Source organism: Sinocyclocheilus rhinocerous, unplaced genomic scaffold (genome assembly GCF_001515625.1).
Source record: "Sinocyclocheilus rhinocerous isolate Xijiao unplaced genomic scaffold, SAMN03320098_v1.1 scaffold1534, whole genome shotgun sequence".
Taxonomy (NCBI): Eukaryota; Metazoa; Chordata; class Actinopteri; order Cypriniformes; family Cyprinidae; genus Sinocyclocheilus; species Sinocyclocheilus rhinocerous.
The window spans coordinates 1,103,040-1,128,948 of record NW_015638992.1 but is presented as its reverse complement, the minus strand read 5'-3'; the positions used below and the strand labels follow the sequence as shown (position 1 = coordinate 1,128,948).

Here is a 25,909-nt window from a genome sequence, read left to right as displayed (position 1 = left end):
TGTTAATAGTGGAGGAGAAAGAGAGGGGATAAAAAAGGAAAATCATGGAAAAGAAAAAAGAGGAAAAAGTAACAGGAGAGAAAAAAGAAAAGGGGTATGAAAGGAAAGGGGGAGAAAAAAGCAGGGAAGAAAAGAAAAAAAATAAGGGGAAGGTGAAAATAAAAGGGGGATAAAGAAGAAGGTGGAAAGTTGAATGAAAAAGGGAAAAAGATAGGGGGAAAGCAAAAGAGAAGGAAAAGGGAAAGGGGGATAGAAGAAAAGAAAAAATAGAAGAAAAGGGAAAAGAAAAAAGAAATGGGAAAAGAAAAAGGGGGAAATTAAACAGAATTGATAAAAAAGAAAGAAAAAGTGAAATGAAGAAAAGAAAAATGGAAAAGAGAAAGGGAAAGAAAAAGGGCAAAAGTGAACAGGAAAGAAATAGTGGAAGAAAAGAATGGTTGCAGAGCATGAAAATAGGGAAAAAGAAAACAAGAAAAAAGGGGAAAAGAAAAAAACAAAAGTGGGAAAGAAAAAGTTTGTTTTTTGCAATATATCTGTTCTGTCAAAAACCACAGAAAAAAAAAACAGCTCTGTGCATCAATTTTGCGTAAGATACAAAAAAGGGGAGGGGGGTTAAAAAGGAAAAGCTGAAAAGAAAAAAAAAGAGAGAAAGAAAAGAAAAGAGTTGGTAAAGAAAAACAGGGAAAAGAAAAAAGTAGGTTTTTGCAATACAAATTACCTGCAGCAACAACCACAGAAAAAAACATAACTCTACATCATTTTTGTGTAAGATAGAAAAAAATAAAAGGGGGGAAAAGTATAAAAAAAAGAAAAATCTGAAAAGATAAAAGAGGGGAAGAAGGGAAGTGGGGAAGGAAAAGTGGGGAAACAAGAAAAGGTCTGTTTTCTGCTATATGTATAAATTATCTGGCAACAAACAGAAATAAAAACCAACTCTATCCATCATTTTTGTGTAAGAATTTATTTAGTTTATTATATAATAGTTCACAACATGCAATATACATATTTACAAGCGACCAACTCAAGCTCCTCCATATATTAAAATTTGATATCTATTTACATATTTTACAGTCCAGTCCAGATTTGTGAATGAGGTTGGTCAGTGACAGCCGCAGCTGCCGGCCACCATATCATCATACTGCTTCAGAACCACGTTCTCATCGTCATCAAAGTACAGCAGGTTAATGCTGAAGAGCTTGTCAGGCACGCAGCAGGGCGTCTCGATGCCTTTGGTCAGTTTGAGGGCGTTGATGATGGACTGGACCGTGGCGTGGTTGGTGGGCCTCATGTTCTGACCCAGAGGAAACGGACAGGAGCCTTTGCAGTGGTAAGCGTTGTATCCGCGCGGAGACACGATCCACCCGGACCAGCCGATCTCCTCGAAGTCCACATAGAGCGGCAGACGCTGACACGGCATCTTCTCCCCGCTCTCATCATAGTCTATGGAGCGAGCGCTGCGACGAGCCGCAGCCGAGAGAGGGAGGCTGGGAAACGGGAGCCTGGGTCTAGCACGAGAATCATCTGAACCTGAAGACAAAGAGAAAACTTTTAGATGCCATGGACATGCAGATATGAGTGCAAGTGACGCTCAACTTAAAATGTTAAAGTCAGCTATATATATTCCAGTTAGGGCTGCACGATTATGAAAAAAATCATAATTGTCGATTATTCCCTTGAAATTGTAATTGCGATTATTAATTACGCTTATCACAATTTACATTGAATGATGTTTATACCATTGTTTGATGCAACTGCATGCCGTATTTTTATATGAAAATACACAAGCTGAAAACACTCTAAGTGAAAAACCTTTAGTGCTTTTCTATAGTATTAAGCCTCAAATGTCAAATATACATCAGATTGGTTTCTTCTTTCAATTATAAAAAATATGAATGGTATTATAATGTTATACTAAAACTAAAACAATGGAAAAACCCTTAAGATAACATGTAGAAAGAAAAAAACGCATCTTAAGCATGCAGAATAACATAAGTGGACTTTGAACGATTAATTGCCGCTTTGAACGATTACGTAATTGTGGCATCCATAATTGTAATCGCGATTAGAAATTCGATTAATTGTGCAGCCCTAATTCCAGTATGAAAAAAAAATTATACTGTGAAAAAAAAATCTATATTTGATCTAATAATAGCAATCATATATTTATAAATGTGCAAAATATTATTTGAAAAAAGTATTTAGTGTTACTTAAGTATCAATGAGATACTAATATATTTTTATTAACATTTTAAATAAATTTTTATATTTTCTGTCTATATTTTAATTGTAGTTAAAGGTTTATTAAAGATTTTATTTAAAAAAATTTTTTTTATATATATTTTACTTTAATAAGTATTTTAAGCATTTTTTGTGTGTGTGTTTCTATTACCTTACTACATTTTTTCAACTCTCCATATACTGTATTGTTAGATGTTATAGAAGATGGTATTTTATTTTAAGTTGACAAGTTTTATTCAAGCACTTTTTATTTAATTATTTAATCAGTGTATTTTTATTTTCTATAACACTGTATTTTATGATTTACTATAACATTATTATTTATTATTGTTTATTTTTCTTCAAACTTTTCCAATTTTTATATTTTATTTTAAAGTATTTTAAGCATCAAAAATGTTTTTATTGTTTTAGTTTTAATTTTAGCTAACTATATTATCCCTGTGTCTATTATATGTGAGCCTGGAGCACAAAAGCAGTCTTAAGTCGCTGGGGTATATTTGTAGCAATAGCCAAAAATACACTGTATGGGTCAAAATTATCAATTTTTCTTTTATGCCAAAAATCATTAGGATATTAAGTAAAGATCATGTTCCATGAAGATATTTTGTAAATTTCCTACTGTAAATATATCAAAACTTAATTTTTGATTAGTAATATGCATGGCTAAGAACTTCATTTGGACAACTTTAAAGATGATTTTCTCAGTATTTTGATTTTTTTGGACCCTCAGATTCCAGATTTTTAAATAGCTGTATTTCGGCCAAACCATGCATCAATGGAAAGCTTATTTATTCATCTTTCAGATGATGTATACATCTCAATTTTGAAAAATTGACCGTTATGACTGGTTTTGTGGTCCAGGGTCACATATTACAATATTTTTCTACTCTCTATAGTATATATAATACTGTACTGTTAGATCTATTGTATTAAGTAAATGTTTTAAGTACTTTTTTAGTACTTTTTTTCCCAATTATTTACTGTATATATTTTTACAACACCTTTTTTATTATTTAACCCTATATCTATGTATTTTAGCAACTTTCTTTTATAGTCTTTTTATTGTTACATTTTAAACCGTTTTTTTTTTTTTTTCAAATTTTCCACAGATCCCACAGAGAAGATGTATTTGTTTAAATCACTCGTGGAGCTTATTTGAGATTACAGTGAAGAAACATCAGTCTAATTGAGATATTAAAGAGACATACCTTTCGGTGTGATCTTCAGAGAAGCTGCCCGTCTGCCGTCGTCGGTGAAGAGGACCAGCATGGGCTGTTTGCTATGATGGTGGTTACGGCCTGATGCGAAAAGCACGGTTTTCAGGTCCATCTGAAGACCTGCTAAAGTCTTGACCGAGACCAAGAGCCCCAGATTACTGCCCTCATCTGGCATCCAGGAGCGCACCTTTGAGATATTAAACACAGTTATTATTGAGGAGATTTTGCACAAGCAACTCTTTGGGTCTGTTCTAAAACCTAATCAGCTCCCTTCTAAGGCAGCATTTGAACTCAAATACAACCTAAAGTTTGAAAGACTCTACATAGTCAAAGAAAACCTCTCAGAAAGTGTGATTTTATTCATACTTACAGCTTGAGTGATGGTAAACACCTCCCAGCCGCTGGAGTGGATGGGCACCAGTCTGGATGAGAGCAGCTTCTTCCCTTGTGAGACGTTCTTCTTGCTGCTATCGAGAACCTGATAGACACTGACCTGCATAAAAACATCACTGCAATGATTAACCTGAAGAACCTTCTTTTAGAAGCGCATCATTTCAGACTGTAAATACTGTACCTGACAGAAGTGATGTCTGTTGAACGTGAGCGAGGCTTGTGGTCTGAGCTTGAACAGATGAAGCTCGGCTGTGAGGATCTTCTCACTCTTAGCTACCATGGACATGTTGAAGAAAAACTCGATTTGGTCGCTGTGCACTAAAGACAGAAGTCAGAATTCACAAGTGAGAACTGACACACAATCACACATACTTTATGCATATTTCACACCATCCCCCACCTCAATATTCAGATTAGCGGCTGATGAATATGGGTCTTAATGAGCCATTCTCAAAACCTCACATTTAGTCTTGCAATCTTGAATATTTAAGTCCATGCTTCACTAAACTTAACACTAAAATATACACTTACACTTTTAATTGTACACTCTTATGGTCAAACAATTCCATATTTCATAACATAAATAAAATATAAATGTTGATTTTTAGTTGACAATGTTTCTCATGATTTCTCAGACTTCTGAACACTAAGACATACAACTAAGCTTAAAATTGTAAGTATAAACTATATGCAATTCCATATTGGTTTAGTTCCATTTTTATTTTTCATTCATATATTTTAATTAAGTATCAAAATATTGAGTATCAAGTTTCTCAGGATTTAAAAACGGGCTTGTTTAAATTAGTTTTGTATATTGAATCTTGATGAAATTGCAAACACTAAAAATATTATTTTACTTAAAATTCTTTTTAAACTGATGAGATGGGGTTAATAAAGGAAAAACATCAAAATCAATGTGAACCGTTTCAAAACAGATTAAAAAGTGTCATAGGATGCACTTTATGAAGCAGGTTTATAGTTGAAAAACTAAAGCTATAAAACATGGTAATAAACCTTACTTGAAATAAAATATAAAACCAAAACTTGTTTTAGCTATAGTTTCCAAAGCATCATTTCTCATTTTCATGTTTAAAATGATATACAAAAATAACTAAAGCTAAAACTACAATAAAACAAATAAAAAGGACAAAACACAAAATTACTAAAACTTTAATAATCTATTAAAATAAAATAAAAAAACAGCAACAATTGTGACCCTCACTGTGAAAACCCAGCTAAAGTCATTTTTGGGTGATTTACTGTTTTCTACAATCATTCTTCATAGAACATTCTGTGAAAATGTAACCTTGATATCTTTATTATTAGACCATGTCAAATATTTAAATCACAGTCAAATCAAACTTTGATGCTTTTTATCTCATAATTAGATTTTGAGACTTTAGTCTGGATTTCACAGAGAGGGTCACAATTTTATTGAGAGAATAAGTCTGTATTTTTACAGTTACATTTATTACGAAAAGAAGACAAATGCAGCCAAACATTTTTCCATTCCAAATAGGCATGTTGTTTTATGTTCACTGTCCCACTTCAAGTCAATAAAGAAGTCAGAATCTTACGTTTATCGAAGAAACTGCGGACGGTGTTTCCCTCCAGGAGCGTCGGGTCTTTGGTGACTCCGTCCACATCTGCGATGGTGTTATACAGGTCCAGCATGTACTGAGGAGGCTGTTTGTGTCCCCGAACCAAAGCAGCAGGAGGATCCTCCATCCCAAACACCTCCAAAAGCCTCTTGATGGCCTCCGAGCGCACTTCTGCAGACTCGTTTTCCAGGTGATTCACAGACGGTCTGCAGATGGCGAGTCCCATCATGGAGGTCCAGATCAATGCGGTCAACATGTTGACTGATCCTCAAGAGATGTTCTTTGGTTGCTGGAGCTGGACTGAATGAAGCCCCGCCAGATTGGCAGGGCTTTATATGATGTTGGCAAAGTCTTCGGTCAACAGCCGTAAAGAGCTGCTATTTAGTCGCAAATGTAAATCAACAATCAGCGAATGTAAAGCAAATCCAATGGCGGTGTTAACAAGGTGCGAACTGGACTGGTGGTCCTGTGGGGAGATCCTGAGAGGAAATTAGTGTTTATCTACCGTGCTATGCTGTAAATACACCCTACATATATCGATTTAAGAAATAAAATAGTTACATTATAGTTAAGATGTTTAACTGTATTACATTTTGTCTGTTTAGGCGGCGCGAAGTGGATTTGGCGCGAAGTTTGCTCACCGCGGGCGGTTGACTTCCCTCAAAATGGATCCATTAATTGAGACAAAGGAGGATAATGTGATACAGGAACAATAATTATTTCGACAAACACCGCGAGAAGGTTCCAGCATGTGCCCTGTGTTTTCATGTTAATGGCAAACACACCTGCTCAAACAGAGATTTGAGTCCAAGCGAACTGAAATCGCCTCATTTTATCGAGTCACGCTGGACTGGGTTTACAATCTCGCGCGGCTCGTATGTTAATGAGAACATGAATTTGAATAAATGGGCTCGAGTGTGAATCAATATAGTTAATGTAAGTGCGAGGGACTTCGCTGGGTGGTTTAGACTGCTTTAATTTCTCATCTGTAATTGATTGTTTTCATTAGGGGCTCATTACAGTGTGTTGATCCAGAGATTTCTTAATACTAATGGATTGCATAAGCTTAATGGATGGCATGAGCTCTTGTTATAGTATTAATGCCGAAGGAGACTGATGTTGCATGGCATCTTTGCAATCAGTTATTCTAGTTTCAGAGTTGATGACTGATTTGGTTGACATCTTCCAAGCTTTAAAATCAAAGGAGGTGGCCCCAATTGATCCATCATTACATTTTATACCCTCAAAGACTATATTAGGTGCAAATACTGTCTGTACTGTACCGTCTGTGTTTTGGATGTTGCAGTTTACTCACTTATATGTCACAAATCACAAACAATTGCAACAAAGCATTTGAACTGTGCATTTGGACCATGTAGGGACTATAAACATGATAGTTTGACTATCTATCTAATGCAAAATTTTCCACAAGTTTATAAATTTATTCTTAAAATTATTTATTTGGGATTACAAGTTTTGTAGGATGCTTCTTGTATATTGTTTACAATTTTATATTATGAATTGTACATTTCATTTCTGGAAAAAATGTTTTAGATTGTAAATTGTATGTTCAAAAATATACAATACAATATACAAAATTATCTCTTATCTCGTTATCTCTTTAAATACATTGCAAATGTTAATGCACAAGTTTGTCTAATGTTATAATTTTTTATTTGGGATTACAAGTTTTGTATATAGGCTGTTCCTAGTATACTTGTTTATAATTTTGTGTATAAATTGTGAATTTTATGTTTCATAGTTGTAATTTCCAAATTAGGCCAGAAATTGTCTTACCCACTTTTGCCAAATTGGGTTGCTTTTTTAATGCAGTTTGAAATAACTTTGAATTGCCTTTCTATAATGACCTATTTGGGATTACAATATTTCGTAGGCTATTTTGCATGTGTGACACCTCTTTGTCATTTGCATTTCTTGCTAACGCTTTAATTATTGGTTGATTTGTAACGTGATTTAAAACTGAGACATGATTTGCATGTGTAACTTTCTTTAGTTGTTCTGTGCAGATTCTCATGTAATCCAAAAATGGTGGATTGAAAGACTGTCATTCCACTTTCTGACATAGATTTTATTTACAAAATACTTTTTACATAATTTACATATATTACATAACAGCATCATTGCATCATGCCTTTACACTTCTGTCCATTAATGCACATCCCCAAACCTGACATTACAGCCCTGCAAATGATCCATGGTTAAGTCATCCAGTAGAGGACGTTGTGTTTAAGATTGGCATAGACAGGAAGTAATGGCCAGAACGGTGCGGATTTGGCCGTTTTGACTGAGGAAAGTGTGGCTTTCGTAGTCTTGAGGAACACAAGCGTTGCCCTGTCCTTCAGCCCACAGCAGACATTCACCGAGATCAGACGCGCTCCTGCAGAAACACACGAGTGCGTTAGTCAACATCCAATAAAATGCACTCAAATCATCAATGGCAAAGGTTTAAAGGTGCACTAAATAACTTTTCAACTGTAAAAAAAAAGTTTCAACCCTAAAATAAACAAATAAATTATAATTTTTTTTTTAATTATGTTAAATTATATATATATATAGAGAGAGAGAGAGAGAGAGAGAGAGTTATATAATATATAGCCAAATACAAACAGTTTACAGTTTTTGATATCTTACTAATAAAACACAGATGTATTAACTAGATCTGTTAAAACTTTCTCTTTTGATGTCAAAATGTACCAGTATGCTGACTGTCCATCCAAGTATTTAACAATATCACACATTATAATGAGCCACAGCCTTATTTCTCACTAAGCCATGAACCTTTTGTCTGTCTGCCTATTTTTACATTTATTCATTAACATGTACAAAAGCTGCTTACAGTTGTTAATGTAAATAGAACCCTCATACAGTGAGTTTGAGTTATTTAGGACAGAAACAACTTCAACATAAAAATCTACGAGCTAAATACAGTAGTCAACATTTGAAGCGGATCAAAAAAGTTCATCAAAGTTGTCCTAAGACAAGAACGGGTATTGTTTTGGTTTTAGGACAACTTTGATGAAAGGTTTTGATCCACTTCAAATGTTGACTACTATATACAGTAAATCCTATTTACATTTATACATTTGCATACACTACCGGTCAAAAGTTATAGAAATAATTAAGATGCTCACCTAACCTGCTTTTATTTAATCAACAAAAATACAGTGAAAACAGTAATAATTTGACAAATTATTATGATTTAAAATAACTGTTTTCTATGTGAATATATTTTAAAATGCAATTTATTTCTGTGATGCGCAGCTGAATTTTTAGCATCATTACTCCAGTCTTCAATGTCACATGATCTTCAGAAATCATTCTAATATGCTGATATATAAGAAACATTTCTGATTATTATCAATGTTGAAAACAGTTGCGCTGCTTCATATCTTTGTGGAAACCGTTATTCAACACAAATAAGTAAGATTTTTTTAAAAACTAAAATTTGTTCAGCTTTTGTTCAGCAAGAACAAATTAAATTGATGAAAAGTGACAGTAAAGACATTTATAATGCTGAAAAAGACTTCTATTTCATTTTCTATTCACAGTTTCCAGAAACATATTAAGCAACAACACATTGATACTAATGAGAACCATTATTAATAATTGAGCACCAATATTAACTGAGCAGCAAGTAATGATGCTGAAAATTCGGCTTTGGCTCACAGGAATAAATTACATTTTACAATATATTCACGTAGAAAAAACATTACATTTTTTTTTTACTGTACCTTTCATCAAATGAATGCAGGCTTGGTGAGCAAGAGAGAGAGAAAAAAAAAGAAATTTAAATAAAAAAATGTGTTACCATTTTGATGCTACCTTAGAAAACAATGGAAATAACATATATAATTAACTAAAAAGAAACTGTTGTATTTCTGCTTTGGATTAAAGACTGACCGAAGTGTCAAAGCAAACAGGGTTGTGTTTTGGTGCGCACTGTAAAGGGTGTGTGTGTGTGTGTGATCGTGTGTTTGCTTAGCTGTGTGTAAAGTCAGATGTGCGGCGTGTACCTGAGAAGACAGCGGCTCCCTGAGGTGCAGCTTCCCAAACATCTGCCAACATCTATTTCCTGCAAGAACATTAGCAACACAAGAGAGAGAGCCATCAGTTCACCACCTGCTGTTAATGCGGCACGGCCTCTTAACATGCTAAGTGCTTTGATTTGGCACCTGCAGGGACCATTTGTGGCCTCCTCGCACCTTTTGAGAGTGCGGCGACAGACAGAGAACATCTGACACGGATGTGTTCAATAAGCACAAGAGATCGGCGTTAAACTTCAAAATGTGAGGATTTTACATGATTAAATGGCTTAGGATCTGTTTTAAGAATGAATTAATACTTAATATGAATTTGGAACTGATTTTCAGTGGCATTTTTACCTTTTTTTGGGGTAAAAGTATAAAAAATAAGACATTACAAAAACATCCATGTCAAATACTTTAGGCCTAGAATCGAATATAATGAAAAATATCACATAAATATATAACATAAAATATAAAGAATTCATTTTTGACTCTGCATTTTAAAAATTTGGGACATTTCGTCACTTTTTCATGCCATCTTGCCTCAGAAATAATGTTGCAATCAGGACAATTTAGGACATGCACTGTATGCATGCATGCAATCTATTTGTAAGCTGTGCTAAGGGGTTTTCAAGCACTAAGTAGTTGTTTAGTGTGCAACATCTCCATGCATATTCACACGTGAGTTCAGTGCTGTCCAGCCATGGAAATGTGAACTGGAAATGTTTGCAGGGGGGAAATGGATCAGGATCCTGATCTTTAAGTCTAACAAATGGAGAAAACAAGCACAGATCACATGGAAATGACTCATTTCCTTTCTGACTAGCAGCATTTCCTGGCGTGAGATCCTTTGCTTCAGCATCAGATGATTGAATTTCATTTCAGTAAAGACTAGCTATTGGTTTGGCCTGTCAGAGGCTCTTATTTACCTTTCTGAACCTCCAATTTAACCAACCCGCTGACCACTGTAATATATAATTATATCATAAATTTCATTTATATCTAATGTCTGAAAGGCTACTTTCATGGATAACATCAACAACCATTATTACATTATGCTAGTTTTTAGATTCAACCAGTGAGAGAGATTTACATTTGATGGCTGAAGCAACCAAATCAGACAGAGATGAAATATATTGTTTAGAATAAAGTGTTAAAATAAATAACCCACTATTAGAAATTGGTTGAAAACCCTAGAAATTGTGCAAAAAAAAGTTTATTTTGATTTACCCACAGTTGAAATTCAATTCATGCAATTGCAATTGTTTGCTGGTTTGCTCACCCTCAGACTTTCTACTTTGACTCCGTCATCATTGTATGTGATCTCGTAGTGATACTCTACATACAGGATTCTGTAACATCCCTCCATTAGTTTGCACTGGGCCACTGTTTGGATCAACTCCACTTTGTTTGGAGTTTCAATGAGGGTGGAATCAAACTTAGTCGGCACGCATGAAAATCCCTCTGTAGGTAAAACAGATGATTAGTATCATCATTAGAAGATTTATTAGATGCATTTATTAGTGCACAAATTTAGGGGCACATCAGTTATTTGCTACTTAAAGGAACACTCCACTATTTTTGAAAATAGGCTCATTTTCCAACTCCCCTAGAGTTAAACAGTTGAGTTTTACCGTTTTCGAATCCATTCAGCCGATCTCCGGGTCTGGCGGTAGCACTTTTAGCTGTAGCTTAGCATAGATCATTGAATCTGATTAGACCGTTAGCATCTCGCTAGCTGGGGACTATTTTCAGGCGCTGCGTAATATCATTGCGCCTGCTGCACCCATGGTACGGCAGCAAAGTTCCTTGATTATAACGCCGGAATGAGAGTATAGTTCCATATCGGCCTAGAAAATCACAACTTTTCATTTTCCGTCGGTCTTAGTACACGATGTAACTACAGAAGAGTCAAGTTTTAAATAGGAAAAATATAGAAACTCTTTGGTCATTTTTGAGCGAGATGCTAACGGTCTAATCAGATTCAATGATCTACGCCAAGCTACAGCTAAAAGTGCTACCGCCAGACCCGGACATCGGCTGAATGGATTCGAAAATGGTAAAACTCAACTGTTTAACTCTAGGGGAGTTGGAAAATGAGTGTTCCTTTAAGCCACTACTTTTCTTTCCTGCGACCAATAGGATTGACTATTATGGGTATACTCTATAGCACACTGATTATAGAGGGACTTTTACTTCGTTTTTTCTTACCTGGTGCCCCTTTCGATCCGACACATTTGCCCGCATCTATGACGGTCTCGTACGGAGTCTCAGAGTAGTATGTTTTCAGTGATGGCGCTCGGACACACTGGCTCATTTTGGCTTCGCAGTGACAGTCCTCGATGATCTCGACCTCCCGCACACCTTCATACAGCATCACGCGGTCCACACGCACCCCGGCCGGCTCGCAGGTGGAGCTCAGTCCGCAGGACGGGGAACCGCTGATGGAGTCTGCAGCTCCTGAGGACTGATCCAGACGCCTCATCTATAATGGTTATGGACAAAAATTAAGATGTATGAAAAACCCTTTATTGTATATACTTAATGTAAAATAAAAAAATACTGATTTGACTTAAAAAAAGTCTTTATTTTGTATAAATATATAACGTGTAATTTACATGCAAATATCTAAATATATAACGTATGTAGCTTTTACTTAATCATTTATTTTTATTTAAAATATATTCAATAAAAATATAGAATAAAAATAAAATATTAATATTTAAAAAATATATAATTATAAATATATGATTTATATAAATTTATGATGTGTGTTTTATGTATTGACAACTAATTTATAACATTATTCATATTATTTATTTAATTAAATAATAATTTATTAATGTTAAATCACTTCACTCATAAAAAGTAGTCACTTTCTCTCTACAGTCAAAAAAACATTAAAAGAATGGATGTGAATGTGTATATTTATTTAATTTTTATTTATTTGAATCTAAAACAATAATACGTTTCATGCTTGTTTTCATTTTGAGAAATGTCGCCGTCTTGTGGTCAGTTGTAGAATTGCTTTACCTTTTTGTGTCTCAGGAATTCAAGCATTGAGGAATATGAGGCTCTTAGCCCCGCCTCCAGTGATGCAGAACGCACTGATTGGTCACAATGCGCTCTGCACACGCCCACATCAACATTCACAGGACTGCCAGAAATATCTGTTACAAAAAAAAATAAAGGTAAGAAATTAAGATACAGATACAGTCATAAAATCAACTACTCAAACATCAGGATTTGACAACATAATCATAAAGACTATTTCTATTGCATTTCATTCAGCATTTAAAGTGTTTCTATTTTTATTTAAGTCAAATGACTAAATGGAACCTTTGCCAATGTAGATGATGTGACTTTGGCGTCTGCAGCAGGCTCTCTCTGTGAACAGGTTTCTGGATTCTGTGTTTTTACCTAAAACAGCTGTGACTAAATGACACAAATACACAAATGAGTCATATTAGTTAAATATTCTCATGGTAACTGATAGATACTGAGAGAAAGCAATCATTTGCAATGATTTTGAAATTATTCTAGTCAATATCAAGACCGCATGTGATCAAAGTTATAATGAACTAAAATTAAAACCCAAAAAAATGTAAACTTAAAAAAAAACAAAAAAATTTTTTTTTCTGCTTGTTATCAAGGCAACATATAACTACAAGCTATAAGCAATAATAAAATAATATGCATTCAAGGCAAAATATAAGCAATAACTAAAACTGAAATCAATAAAATTAATAAAAATCCATATACACAAAACATAATAAAAATGACAAAATTACTACATCTTTAAGTAAAATAAAATGAAAATGGAAAATATAAAGACGATTTCAAAATATCATTTTCATTTAGTTTAAGCTGTAGTCCTAAAATAAATAAAATTGAAATAAAAATGAATAAAAACTACATAGACATATTCAAAACAGCAAAATTACTAACACTTTAAGTCAAATTAAAATTAAAAATATAAAAATAAAAACAAATTCAAAATACTAACAAAACTATACAAAAATGAAATAAAAAATGAAAATGCAGTACATAAAAAACATGGTACCTTATCTGTCATAAATTACTTAGGCAGTACCATGGTAGTGTGATGGTACCGTGTTGTTATACCATGGTACAAGAAACATACCATGATGGTGAATTATTTTTATATTTATATCTAAAAAGGCACTACAAATGTCCAAAACCTGGTCTTTCCATACCATACATGCAGTATGTGATCACCAAAAGTGTCATTTTAACTGTATTTGTATTTCAAAAGCATCATATTGTATCAATCACATGACAGACTACATTCACAGATATTTCATTCACAAACAGATTATATTGTAGTCACATACTCCATTGAATTAAGAGGATCTTGTATAATAATACATGTAATAAAAACCTAAAAACACTCACAGGTCTGATGGATGGCGCAGAGCAGAATAAACACCAGCAGCGGCAGTAAATTCATAGTAATGTTCCTCACACACACACACACCACGTCAGGTCTGTGTCTTCAGTCCTGCTCCTCAGGGATATTTATACCTGCATCGGGTTAACTGCTGCTGAGCGTGTGAGGTGAATGGGAGAGAACTAATCACATTTCCATGACTCTAAAGCCTGCTGTTAGGAGGCCAGCAGATCAAAGAGCATCTCCTCCACACCTCGAGCTCGCGTGTGCTGTCAGACCCATCCTTTCACTAATTAAGTACTTAAGGGACTTTGAGCCACTAAGCGGCCCTCATTCAAAGGTATTAATCATCTTTTATCTCAGGGGGAAGGTGTTTAGCACCTCCACTTAAAACAAAACGGGCTCAAAGCAAGTCAGCGGGCCCCTGCCCCCTGTCGAGAGCGGCGCGGGGCCTTTGTGTTTATTCCACATCAGGACAAATGGTGCGTGTGAGTCTGTTTGAAAGTGTAAGACTCTCTTTTCTCTTTACTCTGAATATTTTCATGTTTATTAAAGATTAAAAGTTTATGAAAGCCACAAGCTTTCGTTAAGTTAAGGAAAACATCAGAAAATTGTATTTTTGGTGTCTATCTGTGTAAATTGTGTTTAGATCTATCTATCTATCTATCTATCTATCTATTGGACAAAGAAAAAAAATGTTAAAAATATTGCTCAAACATTGCTATTTTATAGCTCAGGAAACTTTGTGGAGTTCTTAGATGTTCTCTCAAGATTCCTTGGCAGAAAAAAGACCTGAAAAAGCAGAAAAAGACAGTTTAGATCTAAATGTGAATAACATGTCAGATTATTTGGACTAGGAAGCATTTAATCAGGCATTTGAATTCATATTGAGATCTCCCCGCAGGCAAGAAAATCTCACATTAGATCTATTTAAAGGGTTAGTTCACCCAAAAATGAAAATTCTGTCATTAATTACTCACCCTCGTGTTGTTCCAAACCCGTAAGACCTTCGTTCATCTTCGGAACACAATTTAAGATATTTTTGATTAAATCTGAGGGCTCTCTGACCCTCCCATAGACAGCAAGGTAACTACCATGTTCAAGGTCCAGAAAAGTACCAAGATAATCGACAAAGTAGTCCGTGTGACATCAGTGGTTCAGCTGTAAAGTTACCAAGCTACGAGACGCAGACACAAGTGACGCAGTAGAGACGAAAATGTGGAATAAAGTCGTTATTTTTGTTTTATTTGCGCAAAAAAGTATTCTCGTAGCTTCGTAACTTTACAGCTGAACCACTGATTCAAAAATCATTTTAAAGTATAAAACGGAATTAAAAAGGAATCCAAAAATGATTACACCTCAATTACATTTTTTAAAAATTACAAAATTACAAAAAAATATAAAAATCCTTTTTTTATGAAGAAACTTTAAACAGGTGCTTTAAATAAAATAGATATTTAATTAATTTCAAATTAAGCAGTCATTTTTATGACTTTCATGCAGGGCCATAACCACAATAGAAATATATACTGCTGGATCGATATAAAGAGTTGAATAAATAATTCTCATATACATTTGGTCTTTCCAAAATTGGTCATGTTTTCTATTCATTTATTTATTTATTTTTAAAATAGTAGCAGCATTGCTGTATGTTTTGGGGAATCATTTAATTTCAATATTTCTGATAAATATTTTTAGTAGATTTTTTAAAATGCGGTTTTAAAATGTGATTTAAAATAATCCAGGTTTTGTAGGGGTGCACAATTTGGCCAAATATGTTAAATGATTTAGACAGCACTCTGGTGTGTTTTCAAGGCATAAGTAAAATATATCAATCATTTTTACGCACTTGACATTTTTATAGTCATTAATTCTTTATTTATTACAAACTTAGCACTCTGATAAAATTAGTGGTCAAACATGTGTTAAATATAACAGCTGGCATGCATTTCTGTTTATTGATCACACTGGAAATGGAAATTCAAGGCAAGTGCACTGCATTGTTGCATACACTATTTCAACTGTATGCTGCACAAATGTGACCCTGGACCACAAAACCAGTCATACGGGTCAATTTTTTGAAATTGAGATTTATACGTCACTTGAAAGCTGAATAAATAAGATTGTTAGGATAGCACAATATCTGGTCGAGATCGATCATTTTGACCCATACAATGTATTTTTGGCTATTTCTAAATATACCCGTGGTACTAATGACTGGTTTTGTGGTCCAGGGTCACAAATGTTGTGCACACAAGTATCGCATGCACACAGAAAATCCACATACATCTATCTAGCAGCAGCATGTGAAAATGTTTTGCAAATTTTTTACCTTTAGCATGACAACAACATCATCCACCGGGACCTGAAGGCTGAAAACGTCTTCTACACCACCACATACTGCATCAAAGTGGGCGACTTCGGTTTCAGCGCTGAGTGCAAACCCACCGACATCCTCAGCACCTTCTGCGGCTCTCCGCCCTACGCCGCCCCTGAACTCTTCCGGGACAAGGGTTACCTCGGGCCGCCGGTGGACATCTGGGCTCTAGGCGTCCTGCTGTACTTCATGGCCGACGGCCACGTTCCCCTTTAACGACTGCGCTTCTGCATCCTCAGAGGATCCTACGCCATTCCTGCGTTCGTGCCTGACGTCTGTCAGTATGTGATTAAGGGCGCGTTGAGGCTGGTTCCGGCTGACCGTATATCCCTGGCACAGATCATGTCCAGCGCGTGGTTGAGGGGAATCGAGTATCCGCAGCCGTACGCACCCGCTCCTCCCACACCTGCGCACCTGGCCGATGCGTCACGGACGCTCTCCGCCGAACTCGCGCTCGAGGAGCTGGGAATCACCGAGATTCCCCTCAGGAACAACGCGGTGCTGGACTCCCGAAGCCTGCTGACCGGGATCTACCGGATTCTTCTGCACCGAATCCAGCGGAGCAGATCCGTAGAGTCGGCGGGATACACGGCGCTCTGTCCCGCGAACACCCGTCTCGGCAGGAGGTGCTGGTCTCACCCTACGGCCGTGCATAGGAAGCAAGATCAGTCCGCCGTCTGTGCCATCCTATAGACAACATAAAGAAATACAGAGACAGATATGATTGACTGGGTGGGACTTTATATGAAATGAGGACCTTTTCTACTTTTTTGAGCTATTCAGCCAAAAATGTAAATTTTGTCATCATTTAGGCTACTCACCTTTGAGTTGTTCCAAACCTGGATGAGTTTATTTCATTAACAAGAAGACAATTTAAAGATTTAAGATATTTTGAAGAATGTTAGCGACCAGACTGTAGCCATTGACATCTATTGTATTTGTTCCCCATACTTTTTAAGTCAGTGGCCAGCAACTCTTTGGTTACCAACATTGTTCATCTTCTTTTGTGCTCAACAGAAGAAAGGAACTCATACAGATTGGTAACAACTTGAGGGCGAGTATATGTGTGTTGAGATATGATAACAATTGAGATATAATAATAACAGCATTTACAGACAGACGGTTAAGTTTTACCATTTTATTTTGTATTACAAGCAGCTACGAGTATTCATTTTTCATCAGCCATTTACTGTAAAATTGTATTACTTGATAAATAAATATTCCATAAATTACCTTAACATTAATGAAATATTTCAGTTGAAATTTATGGAATTAACATTTATGGAATTTTTCATGAATTGAAAAAGGGAAAATATAATGCATACATTATAGGCACATAATTTCAAGTATTTCCGTTAATACATATATGCATATATTTTTTTATTAATATGTCAACTAATAAGAAAATATTTATATTTATTAAAAAAAAATAGGCAGACAAAATGCTAGCTTTTTTCCATTTTGTTTTTTTTAAAGGTGCATATTTGCTATTACAGTTTCTCTCGATTGCTAACACACTATAACTGATTCATTTGGCACATTTTTCCAAACCATTCATACAGTTCTCGAAACAAAGACATGTTTCTCAAAACTTTTAACACATTTCACCTGTTTTCACACACGTTCCAATTTGCTCAGTGTTTTCTGCAAAGCAAAGATCGGCATAATTTTGCACAGGTTTAACCATGTTCTCATTTAGAAAACACAAAACACACAATATAACTAGAATCACAAAATGAACACAAATAGCACACATTGATTTATCCATGTGTGAACATTAAGTAGCGAAACTGATGACAGCAGTCAGAATCTCAGGATGATATGAACAAGAGCACAAGTGATTATGTGTTTTGGAAAATGAATCCTGGTAGTGGGAGACAAAGAGGAATAGGAGGAGAAAAGAAAAATGAAGGGGACGAGGTCAAAGGTAATTTGTTGCTGATGAAATATAAAGCACTATAGTTGAACATGATCTTGTGCATGGACTGACCATGAGAAAAGCTGGCCTGCATGCTCATCTACAGGGTTTTTACACTACTTACACTTTACAATTACAGCAGTACTTCAGATGAGAGGACTTTCACTGTTCTTTGTACTGTTTGTAAATACTGTAGCACACACCCTCAAACTCATAACCGTTGAATTGATTTGTAGCCAAGCATTTCTTACATGTATTTGTGCAGAACTGAGAGTCGACTGGGAGGCAGAGAAAGTTTTTTCTCAGAATACTAAGAAACTGTTATAGTATAACAAATAAGAATATTACCAGTACTGTAATGCAACTTGGCAGAGGATGCTTATTTAATTATTTACTGTAACTGACAGTACATTCCAATGTGTTTACTGTATATTCTGTTGTTTGGTTTTTGAACTTTTCCCTTCTAGTGCTCTCTAGATCTCTTTACAGTAGTGAAATGACAGTAAACTTTTCTTACAGTTTATTGCTGAATTTTACTGTATCTGCAACCCTCTATTTATGCTGCATACTGTAACAGATATTGACTTGCAAAATGTCTCCTGGCTCCCAAAAGGAGGTTTTTGTAACAGTGTTTTGAATTGATCTCACTAATGTTCTCTAGTCATGAAAACAGTCTGTGTATTTGGCAGGTTTGTGTGTCATCTGAGGCCAAAGTTTGAGTCTGACAAAAGAGAATGTGTTTTTGACTAAAATGTTTGATTTTGACCTGGAAGTTTGAAGTTTGCACAAGCTGGTGTGTAGTTTTGAGATTGTGTTTATAGTTGTGAGAAAAGGATGAACTGTTTCATGAATTGTGTGTTAGCAATCGAGAAAACTGTAATAATCAGCATTGTTATTGTTAACTAAAGCTATTAAAAATGTTTTCGGTCATAGAAATAAATCTGAAATAAAATGAAATATAAATATTAGATGAAAAGCTTAAACATAAAAAGCTTAAATTAATAATGTTGCTTTGGCAACTGACTGAAATTAAATTTCTAAAGCTGAAATGTAAAATTAAATCTATATGGAAATATTTTTAAAATAACGAAAGCAAATAAAAAAGACAAAAACACAATGTAATCAACAAGTCACAGGTGTTTGGTGATGAGTTTGTGGCTCAAGGTCTGCATTTAAAGTCACAGCAGAGGTGTTCAGCTGGGATTAGGACTTGGCTTTCTGCAGACCAGTCAAGTTCTTCCACACTGACTGAATCAATCTTTTTTTTGACCTTGCCTTATACACAGAGGCATTGTCATGTTAGAATATAGAAAAGGGTCCTGTTCAAAATATTGGTATAAAATTAGAAGCACACAATTCCCTAGAATAGCATTATTATATGCTTAAACATTAAGATTTGTACTCATGGAAATTACTAAAGTAGTCAAACCTGCTCATTAGAAGGGGATGTCCCAATACTTTTGCCAATATAGTGTACAAGCCAGTCTAGCTATTCAAAATCTTTGTCTGCAATTTAATAATATTGACCTATTGCTTTTGCTATTGCTTTTGACCATTAGGTATTAGTAACATAATTCATTCAGAACCTGTTTTATGGACATAGACTTTCTGTACCACACTATTCTGCTGATATGGAATGAGTTTGACTACTAAATCAGTTATATTAACAGAAATACTTCACTGGGGCAAACAAAAATATCCTAAAATAATATATAGGATACCCCATAGCAGCATTTCCAGCAGTATCCAACATTTCTCAATCATGATCTTACTCAGCTAAATGTGACTGTTAGCTTAACAGCTGTATTCCTTGTTTGCTAGCTACCTATGCACATACAGCATACAATGTTAAAAATGTTCTACATTATGAACCTTAACCCAAAAACCTTTAGCTTCATACACTGTAGTTAATTGTGACCCTGCCTGTGGAAACCCAGCTAAAGTAATTTTTTAAACAGTGGATGAGTAATTCACTCACTGATTTGCTTAAAGGGTTAGTTCACCCAAAAATGAAAATTAGCTTGTGTTTTACTTACCCTCGAAGCATCCTAGGTGTATATGACTTTCTTATTTCAGAAGAATCCAGTCGGAGTTATATTAAAAATTGTCCTGGCTATTCCAAGCTCTATCATTCATTCATATCATTCAACGAATCCATGAGTTTTTGTAAGAAAAATATCCATATTTCAAACGTAATAAACACTTTTCTCTCACTTACGCTGACTGTCATACACTGAAGCAGTTCCGGCGGATGACGTAAGACGTGCAGCGTTGCGTGATTAGTGACGAATGTGGAGAGAGAATAAAACAAAACGCCGGTCATGAATTAATAATAATAATTAATAATGATTTATGCATTTAGCAGACGCTTTTATCCAAAGCGACTTACAGTGCATGCATTCATAATAAAACGTGCCGCAGACGGCTCCGGGGGATGAATAAAAGCCCCCTGTAGTAAATCCATGAGTTTTGTAAGAAAAATATTCATATTTCAAACGTAATAAACACTTTTCTCTCACTTACGCTGACTGTCATACACTGAAGCAGTTCCGGCGGATGACGTAAGACGTGCAGCGTTGCGTGATTAGTGACGAATGTGGAGAGAGAATAAAACAAAACGCCGGTCATGAATTAATAATAATAATTAATAATGATTTATGCATTTAGCAGACGCTTTTATCCAAAATGTAGGACGGGACTAAACCATGCACTGAATGGGGGGAGATAATTTTGCTGGAAATGCAGAAATAATCCGTAATTTTGTTTTATTTGTAACTCTTTGGTAGATACATTTATAATTTTTACTACATTACTATTACTACTGTTACTACTAATAAAACAGATCTCTGGGGGGGCCAAAAGTGCGTGGGCCCTTAGAATCGTCCTAACTTTCCCCCCCTTAGCGGCGCCCCTGGGGCCCAACCTCATATTCTTTCATAGGGCCCAAAATTGCTAGCGGCGCCCCTGGTTGTATCAATTATTATCCTTTATTTTACCAGGAATTATCCCATTGAGATATAAATCTCTTCTACCAGGGAGTCCTGGCCAAAATGGCAGCACAGAAAGTTTCACATACAGATTAGACACACATAAAACAAAAAAAACTAAAATATCATCCAACATCAAATAAAAAAATATCATCCAACATCATATTAAAAATTACATAAAACATTCACAAGTTTCTTCCAGGTAGAACTCCAAAAGATTTCTAAAAATATTTAGAGATGGAATTGTTTCTAACATCATAACACTCTGCGTTTCATTCCATAGCCTAGGACCATAGGAGGAAAAGGCAGTTTTGCCAAATTCAGAGCGTACTCTAGGAACAGTCAAATGTAATTTGTAAGAGTTTCTAGTGCTATAATTACAAGTATAATATGATAAAAGATTACAAATATGGCAGTAAATAATAACATATGCATTTTTCTCCTTTGGTACAGAGATGACCAACCAACTATTTTGTACAAAGTACAGTGATGGGAACGTGAAGATGTATTTGTCACAAATCGTATTGCAGCATGATATATACTATCCAACTTCCTTAATAAGGACAAGTTGAACTCATCTGGAGTTTGCAGCTGCACCTGCTCTGGGCCTGGATTAGGGTGAATATTGCCCGATATTAAAAGCAGAAGAAAGACAAACCAGTTTTTTTCTCACAGAACCGGCGGTCGGATGAACACTGCAGTTGGACGTTGCATAAGGAGCCAACTTTCTTTTTCCGTAGGCACACCGGCATCGCAGTCCTCTCGATCCAACTTTTAGAATAGAGAGTGCTTGAGATAGTCACGCAGTGTGAAAACAACGGCGATCCGACGAGTTTGAAAATCGTGCAGTCTGCAGTGTGAACTCGGCATTAACCGAACCTGTGAGCCTTTTGATGATTTTGTAACAGGCGATTCCCCGGTAGATTAGATTCTGGGGTGGCGTAGTCGGGTATTTTAGAGGTGCTTGTTAAGTCTACCTCTGGGGAGGGTTATTGATCTAGGTAAATCTTCCCCTGGTTCTAATCTTTAATTGCTCTTGTTAGTACTCCCTGAGAGTAACCAGTACGTGCGCCACACAGGCAAACAAATAAGATATATCCTCATTTTAGCAGCAGAATACAAGCGAAAAAGAGCATAAAACAACAACAAGCAAACGGTTACAAGACACGCATGTCACGCACAGCCGCCATCTTGGTCAATTAAAGATGATTAGCTACAAAATACACTTTCTCTGTCACTGTCATGATTGTGCATAAATGACAAAACTTGGTGTTGACCTTTATGCAAACATTATTTAAACATAGATTTAAATTTACCACAGTACAATTAGAAATAGTTAAAAAAAAAAATTTACATTTTTTTTTATGCATTTAATTCAGTTAATTAAGAAAAGTTGGCAACATTATGTCTATTCAAGGCATGGAAGGCATTTGAGGCATGGAAGGTAAGGAAGGAATTTGATACATTGGAGACATGGAAGGCATGGGAAGGCATTTGAGGCATGAATGCATTCAAGCATTTCAGGTGTCCAAAGCATTTCAGATGTTTGAGGCGTTTCAGATGTTTGAGGCATTTCAGGTGTTCCAAGGCATTTCAGACTTTATAGACATTTGAGTCATTTCGGAGCATACAAAGCAATTCAGGCATTCTAAGCATTTTAGACATTCAAAAAGGCATCCGAGGCATTTTGGGCATCCGAGGCATCCGAGGCATTTTGGGCATCCGAGGCATTTTGGGCATCCGGGGCATTTCAGGCATCCGAGGCATTTCGGGCATCCGGGGCATTTCGGGCATCCGGGGCATCCGAGGCATTTCAGGCATCCGGGGCATTTCGGGCATCCGGGGCATTTCGGGCATCCGAGGCATTTCAGGCATCCGAGGCATTTCGGGCATGGAAGACCACCTTGAATCTCGCAGTCTGGTCACACGCATCATGAGTTCAATGACCCATATTTTAGAGGGGTCAGCACAAAACTCTTGGTCATTGTCCAATTTGAATCTGCCGAGAGACAGTTGCATTAAAAATCATTAACTGTAAAATTAAAATGTATGTATAGAGCTTCTTATATTCACTACAGTTTAAAGCATTTTATTGCATCATTGTGTGTCCTGTGTCTCCATTCCTCTCCAGGGACGTCAATTCATTTATCTAGTAATTATTTCACAGACATACATTTTATGGCAACACTTCCCATATGGAAAATATATATGAATATCGTTAAAATGTGTAAGAAATATAAATTATAATTCAAAATTCTAGTTTCATTTTAACATTTTCATTACAAATCATATTATCAGTCTAACAATCTGAATATATTTATATATATTTTTTTAATCATAAAACTTTCTGGTTTTGGGTATCTAAAATCCAAATAGAAATGCTGAATGTAGATGTGTGTGTGTGGGGGGGGTCCTATAAACATGCAATGGATAAAAAATACTCTTTCGTAGTTCTAAATCTACATACAGACAGATGTTACTTACACAATAGCTTGGATTCTGCAGCCTCCGTTCAGGCCTTGTCTTCTGTAACTGGTCACTCTGTTTCTAATGGACAGTCTAACTCTTTCGACATACCCCAGACAGCAGGTCTTATCTAAGAGACACATCACAAACACAACACAACACTAAAAGTACTGATATGCATTTACCCAAATCCATATGCAATACAATGACAAGATGGAAAACCAACAGGTGCTCAAAGTGAAAGTGAATTTAGTGCCTATTTAAAGTACATGCATGTTGCTAAGATTTACATTGCAAAGAAAACACAAAATGTTCAGTAACGGCAAGACTGATTTTTAAAACATCATTACAGAACATTGTCCATTTTTTTTTATCATTAATATTTTTTATTTTTTAAGTGCTCTCCAATAAAGGATGAAGTATGTAATGTGATCATTTATATTAATTTAAACACTTTAATGGTTTAATTTTTAACTTCACCTTTATATTAAATATTTTTATTTTTATATTGTAATCAATACATTGTGTTCATATTGTTCAGATATGTTTTTGTAGTTTCAAAAAAATTTCCCATATTTTTTCTCAATTAGAAAAATATCTTTCATGCACCGACACTGTGATATATTTCAATCTCAAACACTCTTTCAATATCATAACGAGTTTCTTGCCAAAAAGATTTGAATCTGCACTATTGTGCAACTTCCTACCTTTAATTGACCCTCTGAGCATTTCATCCACCCTCTCCATGAGAATGCGGACCCAATATTCTTGGGGGTTTGCACAAAACTTATGGTCACGATCCACTCTGAAGCTGCAGCGAGACAGTTGCATTAAACATCATGGACTATGCTGTTTGAAAGAATCACAAATAAAAGCCTCTGATATTCACTGACAGGTTTTGCTTACACAACAGCAGGGATGTTGCAACGTCCATTCGGCTTTTGTATGCTGTAGCTAGTCACTCTGTTCCTTGTAGAGAATCTAACTCTATTGACATAATGCGTGCAGCAGTACGTATCTAGGAGACAAAACAAAGACATTACATATTAACATGCAATGAGATGCAATTTGAATTCAATTTTTCTTTAGTTTGTTTTAATTTTAGTTAAAATATTTGAAATGTAGCCTAGTTTTTTTTATTATTTACTTATTTTTGTAAAATGTCTATCGTTTTTAATTTATTTCACCTTAGTTTTAGTTATTTTAATACATCAAGTTAAACTAAATGAAAATGAGAATGATTAAATAAAATGTTACATTTTTCAGTTAATCTCTTATTTCAGCTAAAGTTTATTTTACGTCAAATATACGTTTTTATGTATATTAGTTTTAGTTTTAACTTATGCCAAAAAACTATTTTATTGCCCAGTATGTTCCAGTATGTTTTGTAAACTTAAACAATGTGATTTATTGAATCATTTTCTGTATAATGTAGCCTACAATAGCTGCAGCATCATCACATGTGGTGTTTACCTTGTGCCTTTCCAGGCGTTGGAAACCTTTCTGGTGGTCGAGGAATTTCAGGCTTTCTAGTAATTTCAGGGATTTCAGGCATTTGAGGCATCTGAGGCATTTCAAACGTTTGAGGCATTTCAGACGCTCGAGGCATTTCAGGAGTTCGAGGCTTTTGAGACGTTCGAGGCATTTCAAAAATTTCAGGTGTTTGATGCATTTCAGGAATATCAGGAGTATGAGGCATTTCAGACGTTTGAGGCATTTCAGGTGTTTGAGGCATTTCAGATGTCTGAGGCATTTCAGGTGTTTGAGGCATTTCAGACGTTCGAGGCATTTCAGACGTTCGAGGCATTTCAGGTGTTTGAGGCATTTCAGATGTTTGAGGCATTTCAGATGTTTGAGGAATTTCAGAAGTATGAGGCATTTCAGACGTTTGAGGAGGCATTTCAGACGTTCGAGGCATTTCAGACGTTCGAGGCATTTCAGGTGTTTGAGGCATTTCAGATGTTTCAGGCATTTCAGATGTTTGAGGAATTTCAGAAGTATGAGGCATTTCAGACGTTTGAGGCATTTCAGACGTTTGAGGCATTTCAGGAGTATGAGGCATTTCAGAAGTTTGTGGCATTTCAGACATTTGTGGCATTTCAGACGTTTCAGGCATTTCAGATGTTTGTGGCATTTCAGACGTTTCAGACGTTTGAGGCATTTCAGGAGTATGAGGAATTTCAGACGTTTGAGGCATTTCAGGTGTTTGAGGCATTTCAGTGGAAACCTTTCTGGTGGTCGAGGAATTTCAGGCT

General features: G+C 35.5%; 3 protein-coding genes and 1 pseudogene across 3 annotated transcripts; 1 reads left to right on the top strand and 3 right to left on the bottom strand.

Annotated features, from left to right (window-relative positions):
* Window positions 1-1,099: 1,099 nt before the first annotated feature.
* On the bottom strand, window positions 1,100-5,705 carry LOC107750936 (bone morphogenetic protein 2-like). The gene is made up of 5 exons (XM_016566514.1): window positions 5,426-5,705; window positions 4,030-4,166; window positions 3,826-3,948; window positions 3,447-3,642; window positions 1,100-1,527 (listed from the first exon to the last, which is right to left on the bottom strand). The coding sequence occupies exons 1-5, from the start codon at window positions 5,703-5,705 to the stop codon at window positions 1,100-1,102; spliced, it is 1,164 nt and encodes a 387-aa protein (XP_016422000.1).
* A 1,962-nt stretch (window positions 5,706-7,667) lies between these two features.
* On the bottom strand, window positions 7,668-13,984 carry LOC107750943 (uncharacterized). Its single transcript, XM_016566525.1, has 7 exons — window positions 13,912-13,984; window positions 12,835-12,930; window positions 12,529-12,665; window positions 11,707-11,980; window positions 10,778-10,959; window positions 9,484-9,542; window positions 7,668-7,847 (listed from the first exon to the last, which is right to left on the bottom strand). Exons 1-7 carry the CDS (start codon window positions 13,964-13,966, stop codon window positions 7,697-7,699), a joined length of 954 nt encoding a protein of 317 aa, XP_016422011.1. The 5' UTR covers window positions 13,967-13,984; the 3' UTR covers window positions 7,668-7,696.
* Window positions 13,985-14,385: 401 nt separating this feature from the next.
* LOC107750935 (serine/threonine-protein kinase NIM1-like) lies at window positions 14,386-16,976 on the top strand (annotated as a pseudogene).
* Window positions 16,977-22,588: 5,612 nt separating this feature from the next.
* On the bottom strand, window positions 22,589-25,530 carry LOC107750942 (uncharacterized). Its single transcript, XM_016566524.1, has 5 exons — window positions 25,128-25,530; window positions 24,561-24,672; window positions 24,362-24,465; window positions 23,673-23,784; window positions 22,589-23,187 (listed from the first exon to the last, which is right to left on the bottom strand). Exons 1-5 carry the CDS (start codon window positions 25,495-25,497, stop codon window positions 22,854-22,856), a joined length of 1,032 nt encoding a protein of 343 aa, XP_016422010.1. The 5' UTR covers window positions 25,498-25,530; the 3' UTR covers window positions 22,589-22,853.
* Window positions 25,531-25,909: the final 379 nt, after the last annotated feature.